The sequence below is a fragment of the Melitaea cinxia genome, chromosome 2 (genome assembly GCF_905220565.1).
Source record: "Melitaea cinxia chromosome 2, ilMelCinx1.1, whole genome shotgun sequence".
In the NCBI taxonomy this organism is placed as follows: Eukaryota; Metazoa; Arthropoda; class Insecta; order Lepidoptera; family Nymphalidae; genus Melitaea; species Melitaea cinxia.
In genome coordinates this window covers 1,622,452-1,640,352 of record NC_059395.1, presented here as the reverse complement: position 1 = coordinate 1,640,352, position 17,901 = coordinate 1,622,452, and the positions used below count along the sequence as shown (strand labels likewise).

General features: G+C 33.4%; 1 protein-coding gene across 1 annotated transcript in view; it reads right to left on the bottom strand.

Moving 5' to 3' along the window:
- Positions 1 to 2,908: 2,908 nt before the first annotated feature.
- LOC123662829 overlaps positions 2,909 to 17,901 on the bottom strand; it is a 40,159-nt gene continuing 25,166 nt past the window's right edge. The window contains exons 3-12 of the mRNA XM_045597625.1: positions 16,496 to 16,642; positions 15,838 to 16,026; positions 13,034 to 13,187; positions 12,423 to 12,554; positions 11,675 to 11,842; positions 8,683 to 8,872; positions 8,013 to 8,164; positions 6,756 to 6,871; positions 5,914 to 6,072; positions 2,909 to 5,769 (exon numbers count right to left, since the gene is read on the bottom strand). Of these exons, the coding sequence (XP_045453581.1) occupies positions 3,263 to 5,769; positions 5,914 to 6,072; positions 6,756 to 6,871; positions 8,013 to 8,164; positions 8,683 to 8,872; positions 11,675 to 11,842; positions 12,423 to 12,554; positions 13,034 to 13,187; positions 15,838 to 16,026; positions 16,496 to 16,642 (3,914 nt within the window). The 3' untranslated portion in view covers positions 2,909 to 3,262. The remainder of the gene's footprint in view (positions 5,770 to 5,913; positions 6,073 to 6,755; positions 6,872 to 8,012; positions 8,165 to 8,682; positions 8,873 to 11,674; positions 11,843 to 12,422; positions 12,555 to 13,033; positions 13,188 to 15,837; positions 16,027 to 16,495; positions 16,643 to 17,901) is intronic.

The following is a 17,901-nucleotide window of genomic DNA, read 5'->3' as shown; positions in this document are numbered from 1 at the left end:
GTAGCAAAACGTTCAGACCGTCGAAAGGACAATGCCGCAAAATTCTGTTCGTTTTGCAAACATAATCCTTCAAGGGTTTCACGACGTAGAATTAAGGATCCCCTTTTTACTGTACCGTAAAGTATTTAGGACATTGTCCTACGTTTTTGGCTCATATACTCAGATACTCATTATAGTACCCTATTTGAGAACCCTAATTATAGCATGTCCTAATCGCCCTTTTTAACTTAAAAATTAGTGAGGGAACGCTTTACAGTACTTAAAAATAAATCCTTAATAGGTCCAAATTTTTTGAAGTGGTTTGGCCTCTAGTGTTTTCATACTATCAAAATTATCCACGATTATCTGCAAGCATAACGGATCAGAGACGAAAGAGAAAAAAAATGGCTCCAGTATCGATTACATATTGAACTTGTTTGCCACTCTAATGCCATGAAAAAAATCAGGTCAAGTTAACCAATGGTGACAAAAACTCTGAACGCTTGTGAAATCGTGAAGCTCGTCTTTGTCTAAATCCTATTTACGAAATTATTTCAAATGTTTTTACCTTATAGATCAATCCTGATGAAAGTAATTTTTATTTTTTATCACCCTAAAGTGTTCTTAATGATAGCATCTTGTTTAGTCTTGAAAGTTTCCTGAATATGCATACAAATTATTTAAAATATCCACTGGAATAGTTTAAAGCTCAGTTTATTTGAACGCTCTCGCTGGAAGTCCCACTGCACAATATCTTAAAGCGATAAATTTTAAGAAAATGTAGATAATGCCTTCCAAGAAAACTCTTTAGACTTTACGACATATGTTTGATTAAATAAAAAAAAAATATAAAAAATTTAGAAAATTCAAAACTGCACTCTTGCACGCACTCGTTTAAAATTATTATTTCCAGCATATATGTAGCAGCACTCTCTAGTGGCTTACTAACTAATGGTTGACCATACAAGTTCGATTAGTTCATTAATTTCTCTGTCTCTAATTAATTAACTTTACATGAAATTTTATTAAAGTAGAAACTATATTGTAAAAAAAAAAATTAAAAAAAAAAACAAAAAACCCGCCTGCGTGAAGAACAACTAATAGAAAATCAACTGAAAAGGCTGGAACAAGATAAAAATGCAATATGCACACAAAGTCAGCGAAATAAATAGAAACAATATCAAACATTTTGTGCTGTACATTTAAAATATATTAATACGGTAGTCCTTTGAAACTTTATGCAACGTCGTACATAACATGCAGTGCTTTTGAAGCCTATTTGAATAAAGGTATTATTGATTTTTATAAGTCTACGATAGTCGTATCGCAAGTATAAAACGTCGTCATTCCTGATACTGCGTGGGAGCCATACGGTTGTTTGTGGAAAATATGATGCGATTACAATAAATTTTTGTGCTACGTTGGAATACACAATTCCTGTATAGCAATGTATGTGACATTCGTAAAAAGACAACAAATTCATTTCGTACTCACAAAAGTGCAAGAAAGCGAGAAAATTGAAAAGAAAATACAGCGTTAAATTTATTTTTCTATAATACAACTTTACTGTGGGTAAAAATATTTTATCAAAGTTAATTTTATTATTAAAAAATAACAAAGATGGAAAGAAATCGGTCAAAGGATTTTAATGACGCTGCGACGAGGATGGCTACTTTTTTATTTGTTCTATTTTTAAGTTTTAAGTCTTTTTATAATAAAACCGTGAGCAAGTCAGTTCTAAACTAACAATTTTTTTAATGGTTATAAAAGTTGTTTTTTATAATAAAAAATAAAAACAGATGGATCATTTCACTGTTTTAAGGCAAAACTTATGTATCAGGTGAACAAATCTCTGCAACAAGAGATGTCAATGTGATGCGATATTTACTTTTTAGAGAATTAATTAGAACTAATCAGTTTCAAGAGATTTTATAGAAATAAAATAATAACTTGCTACAAAAATAATGAAATAAAAAATCTTAAATAATAAATACAATAAAATTACACTGTTTGATCGGGCTGACACTTACAGTTAATCATTTGAAGACTTGTTATGATCTTTTACTGAGCGAGTTTGTCTCCACTCGTGTGAGAGATCAATCTTTTGCCTGGTAATGTGTTTAGTTACAAACTGATTTTGATGCCGTAAAATAAATTTATTTGTGTATGACAACTCAACAACTGTAAAATTAAAATAATAATCAACCCATTTTACTATTAAAATGTAAATGTATGTTTTTTTCTTTTCTGGAATTTTTAGACTCTGGAATTTGATATCACTTATATTACGTCTTCGTCTGTCGTTATGTTAATGTCTGTATTTGTCATGGATAAGCTTACATAAGAATAAAACACATATAATTATGACTACACTCACTTGGACCGGAAATCGAATATAATCCAAAATATGTACATGTAAAATATCTTATATATATTATAACATACACACACGGTCGTCTGTTCCTATGACAAGCAACTTAATGCTTATGTTACAGGTAAATAAGAGAGTAGTAAGTAGCTGCGCTAACGGGCTAGTTACCGACCTAATTTATCAATCTAATGTTTAAAAGACAAAAAGCTTTTAATTTGTACCACAGACATAAAGAAGGTTGGCAAGTCACATCGTATCAAAGAATGTAAGATAATGGGGATGTTAAGAAAGACCGCTTAAGTCAAATTTAGCTAAATGCTCTTGTTGAATTACTCGAAAGTAACTTTTGGTTAATTTAATTGTTCCATTTATCTCGAAATGTTCTTTTTAATCTAGGAACTTCCACTGAATGCTTCCAAGACCGAGATATGGTTGATCCCTTCAATAAAATCTCTTAAGAGCCAACGACAAGGGTAATTTTGCATAAGATAAATGTTTCAAAGAAAGATAATGTAAAGGATGGAGGTATGTTTTTGAATATCTAAAATAAAACTGCCGTTTCTATTTCATACATTTTAATTTCTAAATGCATTTAATAGCTGCATTAAATTGAAATTTGGTTAAAAATTGGTCAAAACTCTGAAGAATATTTCTCTTTTCTTCGTTATGTTGAAGGCTTACTAATTTAAATAAAAGCAACTTATCACTAAAACTAAAATTATTTTAAAGCTTATTTGAATAGTATCACCTACTTGTATCAGATATATTTTGACAATAATATACAAACAATAAATGTATTGTTCGTTAGTAAATGCTTTATGAATATATTCGTCAAGTCTCAATAATATTTAAACTTAAAGAATTATTAAACTAATACAATTAAACATTTTTTTTATCTTTTACGCAAAAGTATTACTTTGATTCAACCATCTTCACCGTTCCAGTACTGGTCTCCGTATCATTAGAAGAACCAGAATTCGAATGTTCCAAATTACTAGAATCACTTTTGCTTTTAAAACTACCACTACTACTTTTGGTGCCTCTATTTAAAATTGATGAAGGCTTTAGAGATTTTTTAGGTATAACTTTTATCGCTTTTTCTGGTGGACTATTTATACTTTCACTTCTATTTTTGAGCTTATTTAAGCCAAAGTTAGGTTTTATTTGTGCAGTTTGTTCTATTCCAGTCATATCAGGTAAGTGTAAATCCGAAATACATACATAGTTTTCTTTACTCTTAGGCTCAATATGTACCGCGTTTATTCTAACGGGTACAATTTCAACTTTCTTTTCAAATATCGTTTCTGGTCCTTTGGAGTCTAGTACGTCCATGTCAGTTGGTGATTCTACTCCTCCTACCAATTCTTGAATCAATTTGTCTTCAGCGAGATTATCAAGAAAATCATCATCCACTTCTTCATTTATGTCATCATCAGAATAAAAAGATGGAAAAGAAGTCACGGATCCCGAATTGTGTGAATGAAAATCATCAGGTAATCTAACCCTAGGACCGCTTGAAGGGATTTCTATTTGACTCGGTGACGGTTTGATTATAATTGTTGGTTCCGGTGTACATGACGAGTTACTTGATGCAATAATAACTTTAGGATACTCTCTTTGATGTCCAGATTTATCACTTTTAGTTATAGAATCGAATGATTTGTTATGTGACTTATTACCAATCACAGGCGATAGACTATCTAAGTTCTCATAATTTCTATTATATACAGCAGATTCAGGAATCTTTTTGACGTTTGAAACATCAAATGAAGAAAGCAGCTTAGTATTTTTGTACGCAAGACGTCTTTCCAGAGTTGTTGTTCTTGGCGGGGGCTGTGGCGGAACTCTTGGCCTATCCAATTGATTTTCAATACTTCCACCTCCAACATACCCGGCAAACGTTTGCAACGCAGTCGGTTGTAACGACAATCTTTTGTGCGCATTTGGTAAATCAGGCAGTACTTTAGGGAAGTTTCTTCTTTTAATTGTGAGTAGTGCATCTTCTGCTGATAGAGGCTTAGCTTGTGTTTTGTCATCTCGTGATGTAACATTGATTTCATTTCGAAAAGTTACTGGAGGCAGTATGTCTATAACTTCAGCTTGACGTCGCAACTTTTCCTTCATTAAAGCCTCATAATTAACATCTGTCACAGGATCGGAGGTAGAATGTTTATGAGACACTTTAAGTGCATTGTTTTGACCTAGAGCTAATATAACTTCATTTGTGTAAGTTTTATTGGTGTCTGTTTCACTTGGGACGCTAATAATATTTTCAGTTTGAATCGAGCCGTCGGTTTTTGACCTTTGTAATTTGTTCTCTACATTGGAGTGTTTGAGTTCTTCAAATGATTTAGAAAACTCTATTGGCTCTTGTTTTAAAACAGAGTTGGTTCGGGCTGCGGGTGTAGCATCAATAGCAACTGATACTTTTTTGGATTTAATACTGTCTGTTCCTTTACTTTTCAAAGAATCGCTTGATTTATTTATACGCTTATCAATTGTTGATTGCTTATTACTGATAAGGGAAGAATGAGAATCTAATGCTGACGTTGATGTTGTTTTTTCTGAAGTTTTATTTTTACCACTATAGTTTTTTGCTAATATGTTATTGGGACACAGCGTTTCATCGAGTTTTAAGGTTGGTTTTGATATTTTTCTTGAATCAGAGAGTAATTCTTCAGATCGTGTGTAAGGTTTTGTATTAATATATGACTTATCATTAAGTTCTGAATTAGATTTTCTTAAAACACTTGGAGAGCATCTATGCATTACTCCATTGGCAATCCAATCTCTAACTTTTGTGTGAGCGTCTAATGTACTGGTAGATAAATGTCTCCTTAATTGAAATCGTTCTCTAAAACCACCAGAATCATCTGATTTTGGCGTCTTACATACTTCTTTCTTTTTATCTTTCTTACTGTTATTTCGCATCCTGTTTATACTCATTGATTTTATAACACTACAACCATTTTTGAAAGTTTTCAGTGCACTTTTGTCATCTTTCGAACTCTTCTGTCCTATGACATCTACTTCACCAGCCTCCACACGAGGTGAATTAGATGTATTAAATGTTCTTTCTCTTAACCGAGATTTTCTTTTCTTATAGTAAAATATACCGCAGATACCAATATTTATTGCAAGAAATAATATACTAAGGGAAACGACGAGCGTCACAGTAGTACTAGATGTCTTAACCGATATTTCAGTTACAGGTTTTGTAGTAGTGAGTACGGTTTTTTCAATGAAACCACGTGGAATTGATCTTGCTGGTGTTTTTATTGCTTGTATTTCCCGATATATCGAATCTGTGTCTGGTCTTGATACAGGCGGAGAATATGGCCGCAACATTCCATAAGACGAAGAAGAACTGTAATGAGGCGGGCTGTGTACAGGAGATATCCCAATTTTTCTGATAGGATCTGAAAAACGATTAATTCGGTTATATCCATTTCTACCAAAAAAATTGTATCAACAAAAGTTCTAGTAAGTAAATAAATAAATAAATTATGTAAGCATTAGAAATATATTTAAAGAAATAGATGCTTTTATGATTAAAAAGTTACCTATTGTTCTATGTGTAGGTTTCGGTCGATGCGTTGTTGTAGTAAATGTAATTTCGAATAAAGGATCGATGACGTATCTTTTCATTTTATTAGGCAAAGTCTCGATCCAGAAGTTAGTATAGTTCGATCGGTATAAGCTATTTATTGAAGGTGGCAAATCTGAAAAATAAAGTTTAATAATTTACGATTGTAGAAAAGTAAGAAGCAGGATTGGCCTAGTTTCTAAATCACGTAGACGATCTTGTTTCAATCGAAAACGTGGTCGACTTTCACGACCTCGAATCTAATTAAAAAGAGAGTTTTACGTGTTTAAAATTCGTACCACGAAGACTGTGAAGGAAATTTTGTGAGAATACCTGAATTAATCAAGGAAAATTTACGGAAGTATTAAACAATTAATCTGCGGTGGCGATAGAAGGTAAACTAAAATTTTAGTACTTTTTAGAGCCGATGATCACTTGGTAGAAATACGTAAATCTTATACAAAATATTGGCAACTCAAATTCGATCTAATAATAAATTTTACAGTGTAAGCGTTGATGTTGTCAGCTAAATTCAATCTCAATAGAAATCCTGTCATAATATGAGCATATACATATTATGCTTATTATTTATAATCCATAGGAAGAATCTCTGGAAAATATTATTGTATCGCTATACAAATTATGTTACGCAAATGGCGAACTACCAGCCAAAAGGAATCGTACAAGTGTGCTAAAGATGATAAAAAACTATAAATTGAACTATTAAAAAATCATATGTTTTCATAATTTTGCCAAATAACTTTTTAATACGTTTCAACGAAAGCAATAGCAAGCATTTAATTATTTTTAATACCACACCAATTCTCAAATAAGGTTGATGTACGACGTTGTACTCGGGCCATTCCACATTGTATTGGTTCCACTGCTTCTTGTCCAAAGTAAAATACTCGTTTACGCTTTGTGTGTTCGGCGATCTGAGTAATATAAATAGTTATATATTGTTAATCACTTTCTTACTCTCACTTTTTTTATGTGATTTAATATATGTGTAAAATATCATCCAAAAAGCATAAATCATCTCTCATCATCATCTGGTTTTGTTTTTATTAACCTTCTCTTACATGGAGGAAGAAGTCTATGCTCAGCGTGGGGATGGTACAAGCTGAATTGTTATCATGGATGTTATCATGTAAAGCCCCCGTGTCTCTCCACGCCTCGGAGAGCACGTTAAGCTGACGGTCCCGGTAGTTACCGTGAAAACCCGATAGCGATTGCTACGCTTATCATTTTGTAAACATTTTAATCTAAAGTTAATGACAACTGTATATTTAAAGTCTACACTCTTATCTTTATGATAAGGAAGTTTTTTTTAACAACAACAACAGCTAGTACTGTGACCGCTGCGCCAACGCGTCGTCAACATTGTGTAGCAGGAGAAAAATATTTAAGCGAATAAGTGAAGTAAACTGAATAATTAGTGATTCTAAAAATCATAGATATTAGATATAAGATAACGATTCAATGGTTCATTTGAAACCTATTTGAAAATCACTACATAGTATAAAACAAAGTCGCTTTCTCTGTCCCTATGTATGCTTAAATCTTTAAAACTACGTAACGGATTTTGATGCAGTTTTTTTTAATAGATAGAGTAATTGAAGAGGAAGGTTTATATGTATAAAACATGCATAATATAATAGAGGAACGCTGCTAGTTTTTGCAACCGTCCAAAGCCGGGGCGGGTCGCTAGTAAATTAATAATTTGGAATTTGATTTTATACACGATAGCGTTATGAGTTGTAAAGTTGTCGAATATCGAATGATATCATTCAATTTTCTATCAATATGGAAATCTAAAATTTCGGGATTATTATACAAGAACACACTTATTTACGTTATGCGTTACTTATATCACAGTTATTTTTAGTTATCCTACACTACCCACTTTATCCGTCCTTTTCCTATTTAGATCGAAACCAACACTACGAGAGTCAGACGTCAACTATTGATTACTACCACAACATTCATATCTAACTGTGTGTGTTGAGAAAACCTGAAAAACATGTTTTTAGAACAATATTTCATACAAACGTCCCATACATCATGTACACGTACCCATTCTTCACGAAATTTGTCCATAATCTCATTACAACCTCGCTGAGCAATTTCTCTTGTAACGTATATTCGGAATGGAAATGTGAATTCGCACCGCCCAACGGAATACCCAGGACATATGGCATTTCTTCGCCGTGTACACTCTTGTTTAACTGTAAAAATATTATGTAGATTATGTTATATATGAATTTGTTTTTTACAACTAGGTCAGCAAACAAGCGTACGGCTTACTCGATGGTAAGCGATTATTGTAGCCTATAGATGCTTGCAATAAAAGAAAAATCGCACACGTAGTATAGTAGCTCACAATGAATCTGTTCATTAACTATTTATTATATTTATTAAAATAATCCTTATAGTGAATCAAAATAATTTCAAGCTTCAGTATCTCACCACTACATAATGGTGATTTACTGTTGAACAAACGTAAAACGGATGGACGTATAATAGTCACATAATTGTTATCATATATGCGGTAATATCAAAACAAAAATTGAAATATATAATCGAGTTTTCTTCCATAAAATAAAGACTTTTACAAACACTACACGGTCCTAAAGATATACAAATAAAAAATAAAAATAAAAACCATTGAAATGTCCTATTGAAGTGCAGTTAAATTGAGAAAGACACTTCTTCTGAAATCGGTAAAAAAAATCACGAGTCATACCGGAGCATAGTCAGTGCTGATGGAATTGTGTCCGAACACGTAGAAGTAAGATTGGCGATTGGCTTTCGATTGGTAATTGGCGAAGTTGATCATTGGCGCCAACGTCCGTGCGTCGCTAAACAAGTTCAAGATGACGTCTCGGTTCGTTTCGACGCTCCAACGCTGAGGATCCAGTTTTGATGGGGAGTACCTGAAATATTTTCATAAATTATAGATATGGACTAGATGCGTTACCGCAGTAGTCAAAACAATTCTTTTTTTTTTTCTAAGAAGGTGGCAGAGAAGTTGACGTTCCGCCTGATGGTAAGTCGATACCGTAGCCTGTGGACGTCTGCATTGTAAGCGTGTTACCGACCCACTCCAAGAACTCTATCTTACCACAAGAATACGACACTCTTGAGAGTAATATTATTGAACTATGATCTTCTGTAAAAATTAGGTGCTCCAAATTTTGAGCAAAAAATTTCCTAGTGTGCCTTAAATAATCGGTTCATCACAAATGAAAAATAAAACAAATGATCACATAAAATTTTAGGCACAGCATTGCAACGATTAGGTACCTACTATTTGTTTTTGATTGGTGAAAAAGGGTTTACACGACAAACAGGAGTATTTTCTTTTGAGCTGCCAATGAAACACTATTTTTTGTATCACATTTGTTGTTGAAACAGTTTGTTAAAGTTGTCCAAAATGCAATAATATCGAAATATGAGAGGATTTTTCCAGTCGAAAAGAATTAAACATAAAACGTGAAATCTGACGTTATCAATACATAACATTTATTAAAATACTATCTTTTAAAAACCGCACGTATAAAAATAAAAATAATTCGTACTACATTTAAAAAAGTTTATTTTTTAAATGTATAACTCAAGGACTACGAGGACTTACCATAAAACGAATAACAAATATCGCCCAAAAGCCTCGCTTAGTTTGTCCTGGCAAAACATGAACAGATCCATTTTGAACGCAATGCAATTTGACTAGTTTACAAATTTCTCAATCGTTTCATAATTCTGTCTAGGCCAGCATTGGACAAAGGCTCTATCCTAAACCACTCGAACTGGCAATACGTTGATATAATGCATCGAGTTTACGATAATCTAAAATAAACTGTATTCGTCCCTGATTAAGGTTCAAAATAGGATAGCATATTTCACTCTTAATACCCAAACAAATTTAGGCCATATGTCAGTTGAGATTGCTCCTGTAGGTATTTTCAAAGCCTTGAGAGTACATTAAACTGTCGGGTCTCGTTGTTCGGTACAACGAAACGGTGGTAAATGTTTGCTTCACAAAGGAAGCTATTGTATTTACGGACGTTAATGCGGTCTATTGACAAAAAAGTTAACTCAGAGACAGTAAATTTTTACTCTTTAATATAGTACGACTATTATGGTGAATTTGATATTTCTGTTCTTCAGTATAAGGGGCACGTCATAATTATTTTAAAAAATATACATATATACAACTAGATCGGCAAACATGCGCACGGCTCGGCACGGATTAAGCTATGAAACGATGCACTCGCTAGATCGAAATTTTTGATATGATGATTTTATATTCGGTCTAAGCGACCGTGGCGCCCGTGGCTTAATTGGCTAGAGCACCGACACGGTCAGTCGGAGATGAAGGTTCGATCCCCGCTGGAACGATCGATTTTTGACATGATATTACAAAATGTTTAGAATTTCCTAATGTGTGGGTAACACAAAAATAAAATCTTACAAAGCATTTTTTTAATATGTGATATTATTGTTACAATGATAAACATTTCCAAGTATGAAATATGTAATTATTTTTATTAGAGCCTTTTTTGTGCTTATTTGGACAGTCAATCTGAAGGAGTAAATTCCAGTCGTGCGTCGAAGCTGACACACCCTTTTTTGCAAAGAAAATTTTTATTTTATTTTTTAGTCTTGTTAGTAAGGTACATTTAAAAATAAAGTCAATTGAGACCGTTAGTGTACAAGCTACGTGGTTTATGCGAGATCATAAAACGAGCTCCGACGCTGGTATTTCAAGAGCGTCCAGAAATTACGATGCGGTACCGTTTCTAAACGTAAAATTTAAATGAATATAAATTCTTCATCAAGAATAAACTGAGATTAAACTACGCTCGGAAATTATTTTGTAATAAAATTAATAAATAAATTTCATTTTCAAACTAAAATTTGATAAATGTTAAAAATAATTTTAACGTGTTGAATAAATATGATTATGATATCCTTGAAAGCGATTTTATTCTAATTTATATAATTTAATTGGCAAAATCGTGTCATTATTATATGTTTCTACAAAAAATTAGCGTGGAAGTGGGTAGTATAGCTGTATTTTGGGCATTTCTATAAAATTTTCTCTGTTCTAGTCATGATCTCAATAACCAATAATGCATTTTTGTGTTCTCTGAAACTCAAAGAGTTCATTTATGTCGGTGATTGCGTGAATTATTATATTCATGCAAATAATCGGTCTATGTTCCAACCTTTTATCTTTAAGAAAAGTACAGACTTTTTTGTAGTCATTAGGGCCTGACATATTTGCGTTTTGCGTACGTTTTTGGAGTATAACTTCTTTACGCACGCTTGACTTGGCTGGTGAATAATGCACGACGAGAGCATTACGATAAGTGTGATCGGGCGAGGCGAACGGAGCAAAGGAGAGAGGTGGAAGCACACATTTTCTTTCTCTATCTCATAGCCAGTTACGTTTCGTATATCTAATAGATCTATTGCTAAAGAGTAGATCTTTTGCTAAAGATGTTTTACTTCAGTCGTGTGGTCTAAAGCACACTTTTTTTATGGTGAGAAAACTTGCTTCGATAATGATGTAAACTTTATGTAGCACTAGATCAAGGCGCTCATATTAGGGGGATCAAAACAAATGCCACTACGATAGTAAGCTTATAAGCAGCGACTTTTGTTTAGTAAAGATTTTAATTTACTTAACAAGAGTTACTAAAAATATAATACTTATATGTAACAGCACTTACTGCTTTAAGACTTCCTTTAATGTTAAATCCTCTGCTCCATCAAAAACAATTTTTGCGAATTTCTTTATGAACTCGTCTCTCTGGTTCTCCAAAATTCCGTGATCCAGTTCTATCACTCCAAAGTCATGATAGCTCTCAAGTTCTGTAACTCCACATAGTAGCTGATATCTAAAAAAAACAAGAAAATATCCTACCTAATCTAATAATTACAAAAATATGACAACAATAACTTCCTAAATTCTTTAAATATTCCATTAAAAACGTCATCATCATCATCATCACTTCAACCTAATACAGTCCACTACTGGACATAGGCCTCCACAAGTTCACGCTAAAAATTGCGTGAACTCGTGTATGTTGCTTATAGTCAGCATGCTGGGCAGGCGGGTTGGTAACCGCAGGGCTGGCTTTGTCGAACCGAAGACGCTGCTACCCGTCTTTGGCCTATGTATTTCAAAGCCAGCAGTTGAAAACGTTTAAAAAACAAATGTTTGTATAAGCCTGACATATACTATTTTAATCATTCTGAACTCGAAATATTTTAGCACTTTCACAAACTATAAAATCATCTGTACATTCATCCTTGATCACATTAATAATAGCGTATTCAAACAGAGCAAAAATTTTTGGAAGGTGGAATGATTGACGACAAAGGTGATAAATACCATTTTTTATTGTTTGTGATTATGAAAGTTTTAAAAGTTATATAATATCTACTGGAGGCTGTGAAGAGCTTCTTTTAACTTACTTGCTTAGGAGATTCGGGAAGGCTTCCATTGTCTGTATTGGTTCGTTCGGTATAAATGAACCGGCGACAACAGGACCTAGGGGCGTCTCAAAATCTCGAGCGAGGATCTGGACTTTTTTTATTTCTGACAATCTGTGAAAGATACAGGCAGGCCATTTAAATAACTTATAATATTTTATAAGAGTTTAAACAATTTGTAATCAAGAATAACACGGTTCACATTTATACTTGAAGCCGTTTTTGAATACTTCCCCTAACATCAGCATTTAACTCTCTCGCTGTTTCATTCAGATCACAAAATGTATTCTTTTTTGGATGCTATTTTCTAAACCGATTGTTATTCTCTGACAACGAAACTTGCAGTTAGTAATATCGCAAGATTATCTTATGTAAATATTAATTTATAACACTCTGATTTTGTTACAACTTTGACATGAACTCATCTGCCTACCTGCAGTGAAGCACAGTGTCAATTTAAGCATTAATCATTTTCATATATTCAGTTCAATTTCAGTTTTGAACTTTGTACAACACACTGCTCTTCAACTTATACACTGAAATTCGAGAACTCTAGATAAAAGATAAGAGGTACAAAGTGTTCAATATCTTACGGTTTATTTTGTAAACAGGTCATTATCATATTCTTGGAATGCAGATCACAGCCTAAACTCTGTGCCACTTGCAACGTGTACTGCGTCGGGTCCTTCGTCATCGCTGATTCCGATAGCGCAGTCCCAGACATGAGTATCGCACGGTGGAATAAGCCTGGAACATAGGTAAAGGAAATTTATAGCTAAATTAAGATCATTAGAACACTGTGGTAACAAAATTACAGTTACAAATGAAATTCATCCACGTTTTTTTTTTTCATTTTACATGATATTGGTGAAAGCTTTCGTGATATTTTCTAAATCGGTAATATATCCATGTCCAAGGTTGTAGAAATACAAATATTACAAGCACAATCAAAAAGACCACGATAAATATCTTATGATGTGCAGAGAATGAAAGATCAAAGCGTTCATTTACTGCAATATCATTACCAGACATTTTTACCTGGTAAGCGAAGCAAGTCTTCACAGACTAGAACAGGTCAAGTATTATCATAATTTTGTGTTATTAACCAATCCATCCCAATTAATATTAGTTATATATTTTCATGCGAAACTTACTATAAACACAAAACAGACTCCAACTTCAGCAAATTACGTAACTTTTATTCGAGCAGACGAAATAACCCTTTTTGTTTATGAGCGAAATGTTAAATAGCATATTCAAAACAAAGTAGGTTATACAAACATTATACAGAACTTAGATGAGGAGATCATGGACAATGACCGACAAGAATTTTGTACGTATGATGAAGTTAAGCTGTAATACAGCTACCTAATATATATGCTATGGTAGAGCACAGCAGAAAATCTGCTCAAAATATGGAGCAGCCCGACTAGGGTAATCGCAAACTTACAGAAGATCTCAGCTAAATAATGCTGACATGTTCTGGTGTTGTAGACGTCTATAAGCTATGGTAATCACTTACCATCAAGTGAGCCGTACACTTGTTTGTCGATCTAGTAATAAAAAAAAATATCTCAAGGTTGGCCTAAAATATCCTAGTAGATAATTGTGTTTGCTCGCAAACGAAGAAAAAACCGACTTTAATTACATCAATTAGTAATACAACGTATAAAGACTTATAAACGTTAGTCAAGTAAATACAAATTATTAGAGATAGCCTTTTGGCACTATTGAAAGCCATTTTAAGAAGAAGAAGAGATAGTCCAAAAAGTACTTGACTGGTCTCAATTAAATTTAAATGGAACTACATGACAAGCACCATGCATTTTGTATGAAAAGCTATCAAAACCGGTCCACCCAGAGTTATTACACACTAGCCGACCCGTGCCCACTTCGTTAGGCGTTAATTATTATTTTTGATGCAAATATATAGAAAAGTTTTCATCTCGCCCGCATTTCTTTGACTTACATATACTATTCTATCTTGACTATCTTGATTTACGTATACTATTATTTTTCACTAAATTTTTTGTTCAATAAGGATAAAATATAGCCTATATCACTCCTGAATAGTGTAGCTTTCTGTTAGTGAAAGAATTATCATGATCGGATCAGTATTTGCGAAGGTTACCCCCTACAAACAAACAAAGTTGGAAACTTTATCTCTTTATAATATTAGTATAGATGAACACCAGCTGCACGCATGAAAATTGTCACGTTCCGCCTGAACTTGAGCGTGCAAGTGAGAACGCGGAACAAGTAATAGAGAGCCACGATCGGCCGGTTCGATTAAGTTCAGTGATAATAATTCAATTCAATTCATAAGAGTATGCAATTTTTCATCAATGTTTCTTTATGACGTCATCACGTAAAACTATCGTCCGTAAACCGACTTTACAGAGAACCATTTTTTTTAATTGATTGATTGGTTCAATCTTTAACGTCCCACAGCTGGGCATATGGGTAAGCGGATACAGTATAAATTACAATTTGCTGGTCGGAAACGTTTTGCTTCAGTATACCTACAGCTTAAAATTCTCACTTTGTGGACGACAGAAAATTCTACTCAGATTAATTATTCTCATTTCAATGGGTCGAATGTTTTGCTCAATTTCCCGTTTTTGTTAATGAACCATCATTAGTCAAAACATTGTTTCTGTTCGTTGGCAGTTTTCTTTATAATGAAAGAAAATATAAAAAATTGTCCAGACAATCGCGGACTATACTATGATTTTAATTAGAGAAGGGATTTTTTTTTTAATTTTTATAAAGAATGCAAGGTAACGAGAAATGACGGAAATAGGCTTTTGTTCATTTACTCGCGTAATTTTTTGTTCTATTTTTTGTTAAATTTTCTACAACCCTAAGTTTTACTTTAGAACATTTTCTACTTATATATAGGTACATATTTGACGCCGCGTTGGTTCAACGGTCACAGCACTGGTTTGTGGCTGTTGCGCTGGCGATTGGCGTTCGATCCACGCACATGACAAACATTTGTATTGGTCATACAGAAGTTTGCCGTGGTCTGGGTGTTTGTGCAGTCCTTGTGGGTCTCCCCACCGTGCCTCGGAGAGCACGTTAAGCTGACGGTCCTGGTTGTTATCATGTACACCTGATAGCGATTGTTACTCATAGTAGGCAATTTATCCGCCAACCCGCGTTTGAGCAGCGTTGTGGATTAAGCTCTGATCCTTCTCCTGCATGGGAAACGAGGCCTATGCCCAGTACTGGAATATTACAGGCTGAAGCGAAGTGGGCACGGGTTGGCTAGTATTAAATATAATAAGGCCTCTTTCTCCATATACGTTACGTAGAAGTGTTGTTAGTACACCATGCTGTAAAATTTTGGAGATTAATGTAATTTTGTAAAGTATATAGAAATAGTGTATCTTACCATTGGATATAGGAGACAGCATGAGGAAGTTGACACACGCAGCTCCAGTACCATGGCCCATCAGCGTGACCGAATTGGGGTCACCGTTTAAATCTTCAATATTATCCTTAATCCACTGCAAAGCTGCTAGCTGATCGAGAAGACCATTGTTGCCGTAAACGTGCTCAGTAATACTTGGTTTCATGAAACCTTGAAAAGAAAAATGGCATTCTTCATTTTCATTCTCCTAAAGTCATTAAGATTAGTGCCCAAAATAGATGATTAAAAAAATTTAATCGTATTTACCTTTTAATTGCTCTGTTTGTTATCTTTTAAAGTGACTAAGTATAATTTACTTATATATCTTATATATAAAATACTCCTCCGAAACGGCTGGACCGATTTTTATAAAATTTCGTATGAACATCGGGTAGGTCTGAGAATCGGCCAACATCTATTTTTCATAACCTTAGATTATAAGGGGGGTTAATAATATATATGGCAAAACAATGTTTGCGGAGTCAGCTAATATCTATATAGTTAAAACATTTGCTTTTTACTGCATATCAACAATAAAACAATTGGCACGTATTATTGTTCCTTTCATATAAGCTTCTATCCAAAGGTTGCCGGGAAGATACAATTAAAATATTATGTAAATAAGTGTAGATAAACTTACCTAAGATTCCTAATCTATAATTGACGGTGATCACCATAATATTCCCATATGATGACAGTATCCTGCCGTCGTACGGGTTCCCGGAGCTCCACTCAAACGAATCGCCGTGTATGAACACCAATACAGGGAATTTCTTGGATTTGTGTTCTGAAAATTAAATACAAAATATTGATAATTGATAACTGTTTTGTATTTTATTTAAAGTTTGTATTAAAAATAAATTGATAACTAAAGCTTATTATGATCACGATGTCACGGATTAGATCCTCGCACGCGACAAACATTTGTATTGGCCATATAAATTATTGTCTTGGTCTGGGCGTCTGTGCTTGTTGCTTGTGGGTTTTTCCGGACCCCCGAGACTGGAGAAAATCCTTCTGGGGGCCATTGATTGTGAAGAGTTTATTGTTATTATTTATTATCCGCTGCAGGATTAAATAGTTGGAGTAAATGTGTGGACTTAGTAACGGTGAATGATTTCATACAAGATATTACCTACTAATTTTGTATCCACATACGGTATATTTTCTATGAGTGATTGTGGAGTTTCTTTACTGTTCTTTCTCTGCACAATCAACATTCAATTGAATATATAACAAAATCAATTATTCAAATAGTAATTTGAATAAAGCTATATTGATTTTGATTTTAATTCGGAGTGTGTTAAAAAAAGTCACCGTATCGCCTATAGTCATCTCCGTCCGGAGCAAGTATTGTTTTTTATACAACTGAGTATTTGTTGTTAGTCTGTTTTTGTTTGTGATAGATTAAATTTAATGAAGAGAGATAATGAATTATCATATTAAATATTGGACTGTTAACTAATAAAACGTATATTAAAAAACTCTGACGATATTGTATCTTCATTGTTATACGTTAAATATTTTATAGACATCAAAACTTTTAAAACTACCTACATAAATAAATTTTATGTCATACCTGTTTAGTTCCAAAAAATATTTAGTGGATTGAATCGTTAAAACATGTTACAGCGACATCTATGAATCTTTATAAGAACTAAGATAAAGATGAATGAATGGGATTATTTTAATTTTTTGCAGATATTAGGAAATTTAATCACCACTAGCTATTTATCATAAAAAACCTACTAATTCATTAATAAATAATGAACTATTTTACTTGTATGTTTCGTAATAATTTATTCCTAAACAATAGTAGTCGTCAAATAACGTAGCGCCACCTAGACAATTACGCTGGAACTACAATGAAATAAACGAGGTAAGCAAGTTACATGCTGTATTTTCTCTCCTTTGTTTCTACAGAGGACGCTGTTTGAATATTTCTTAATAAATAAAAAATCAAAGTTGTTGTAATCGTTCGTCTCTCGTTGGATGTATCGTCAACCTTTGCTTTTAATCGACTTTCAAAAAGTAGGAAATTCTTAA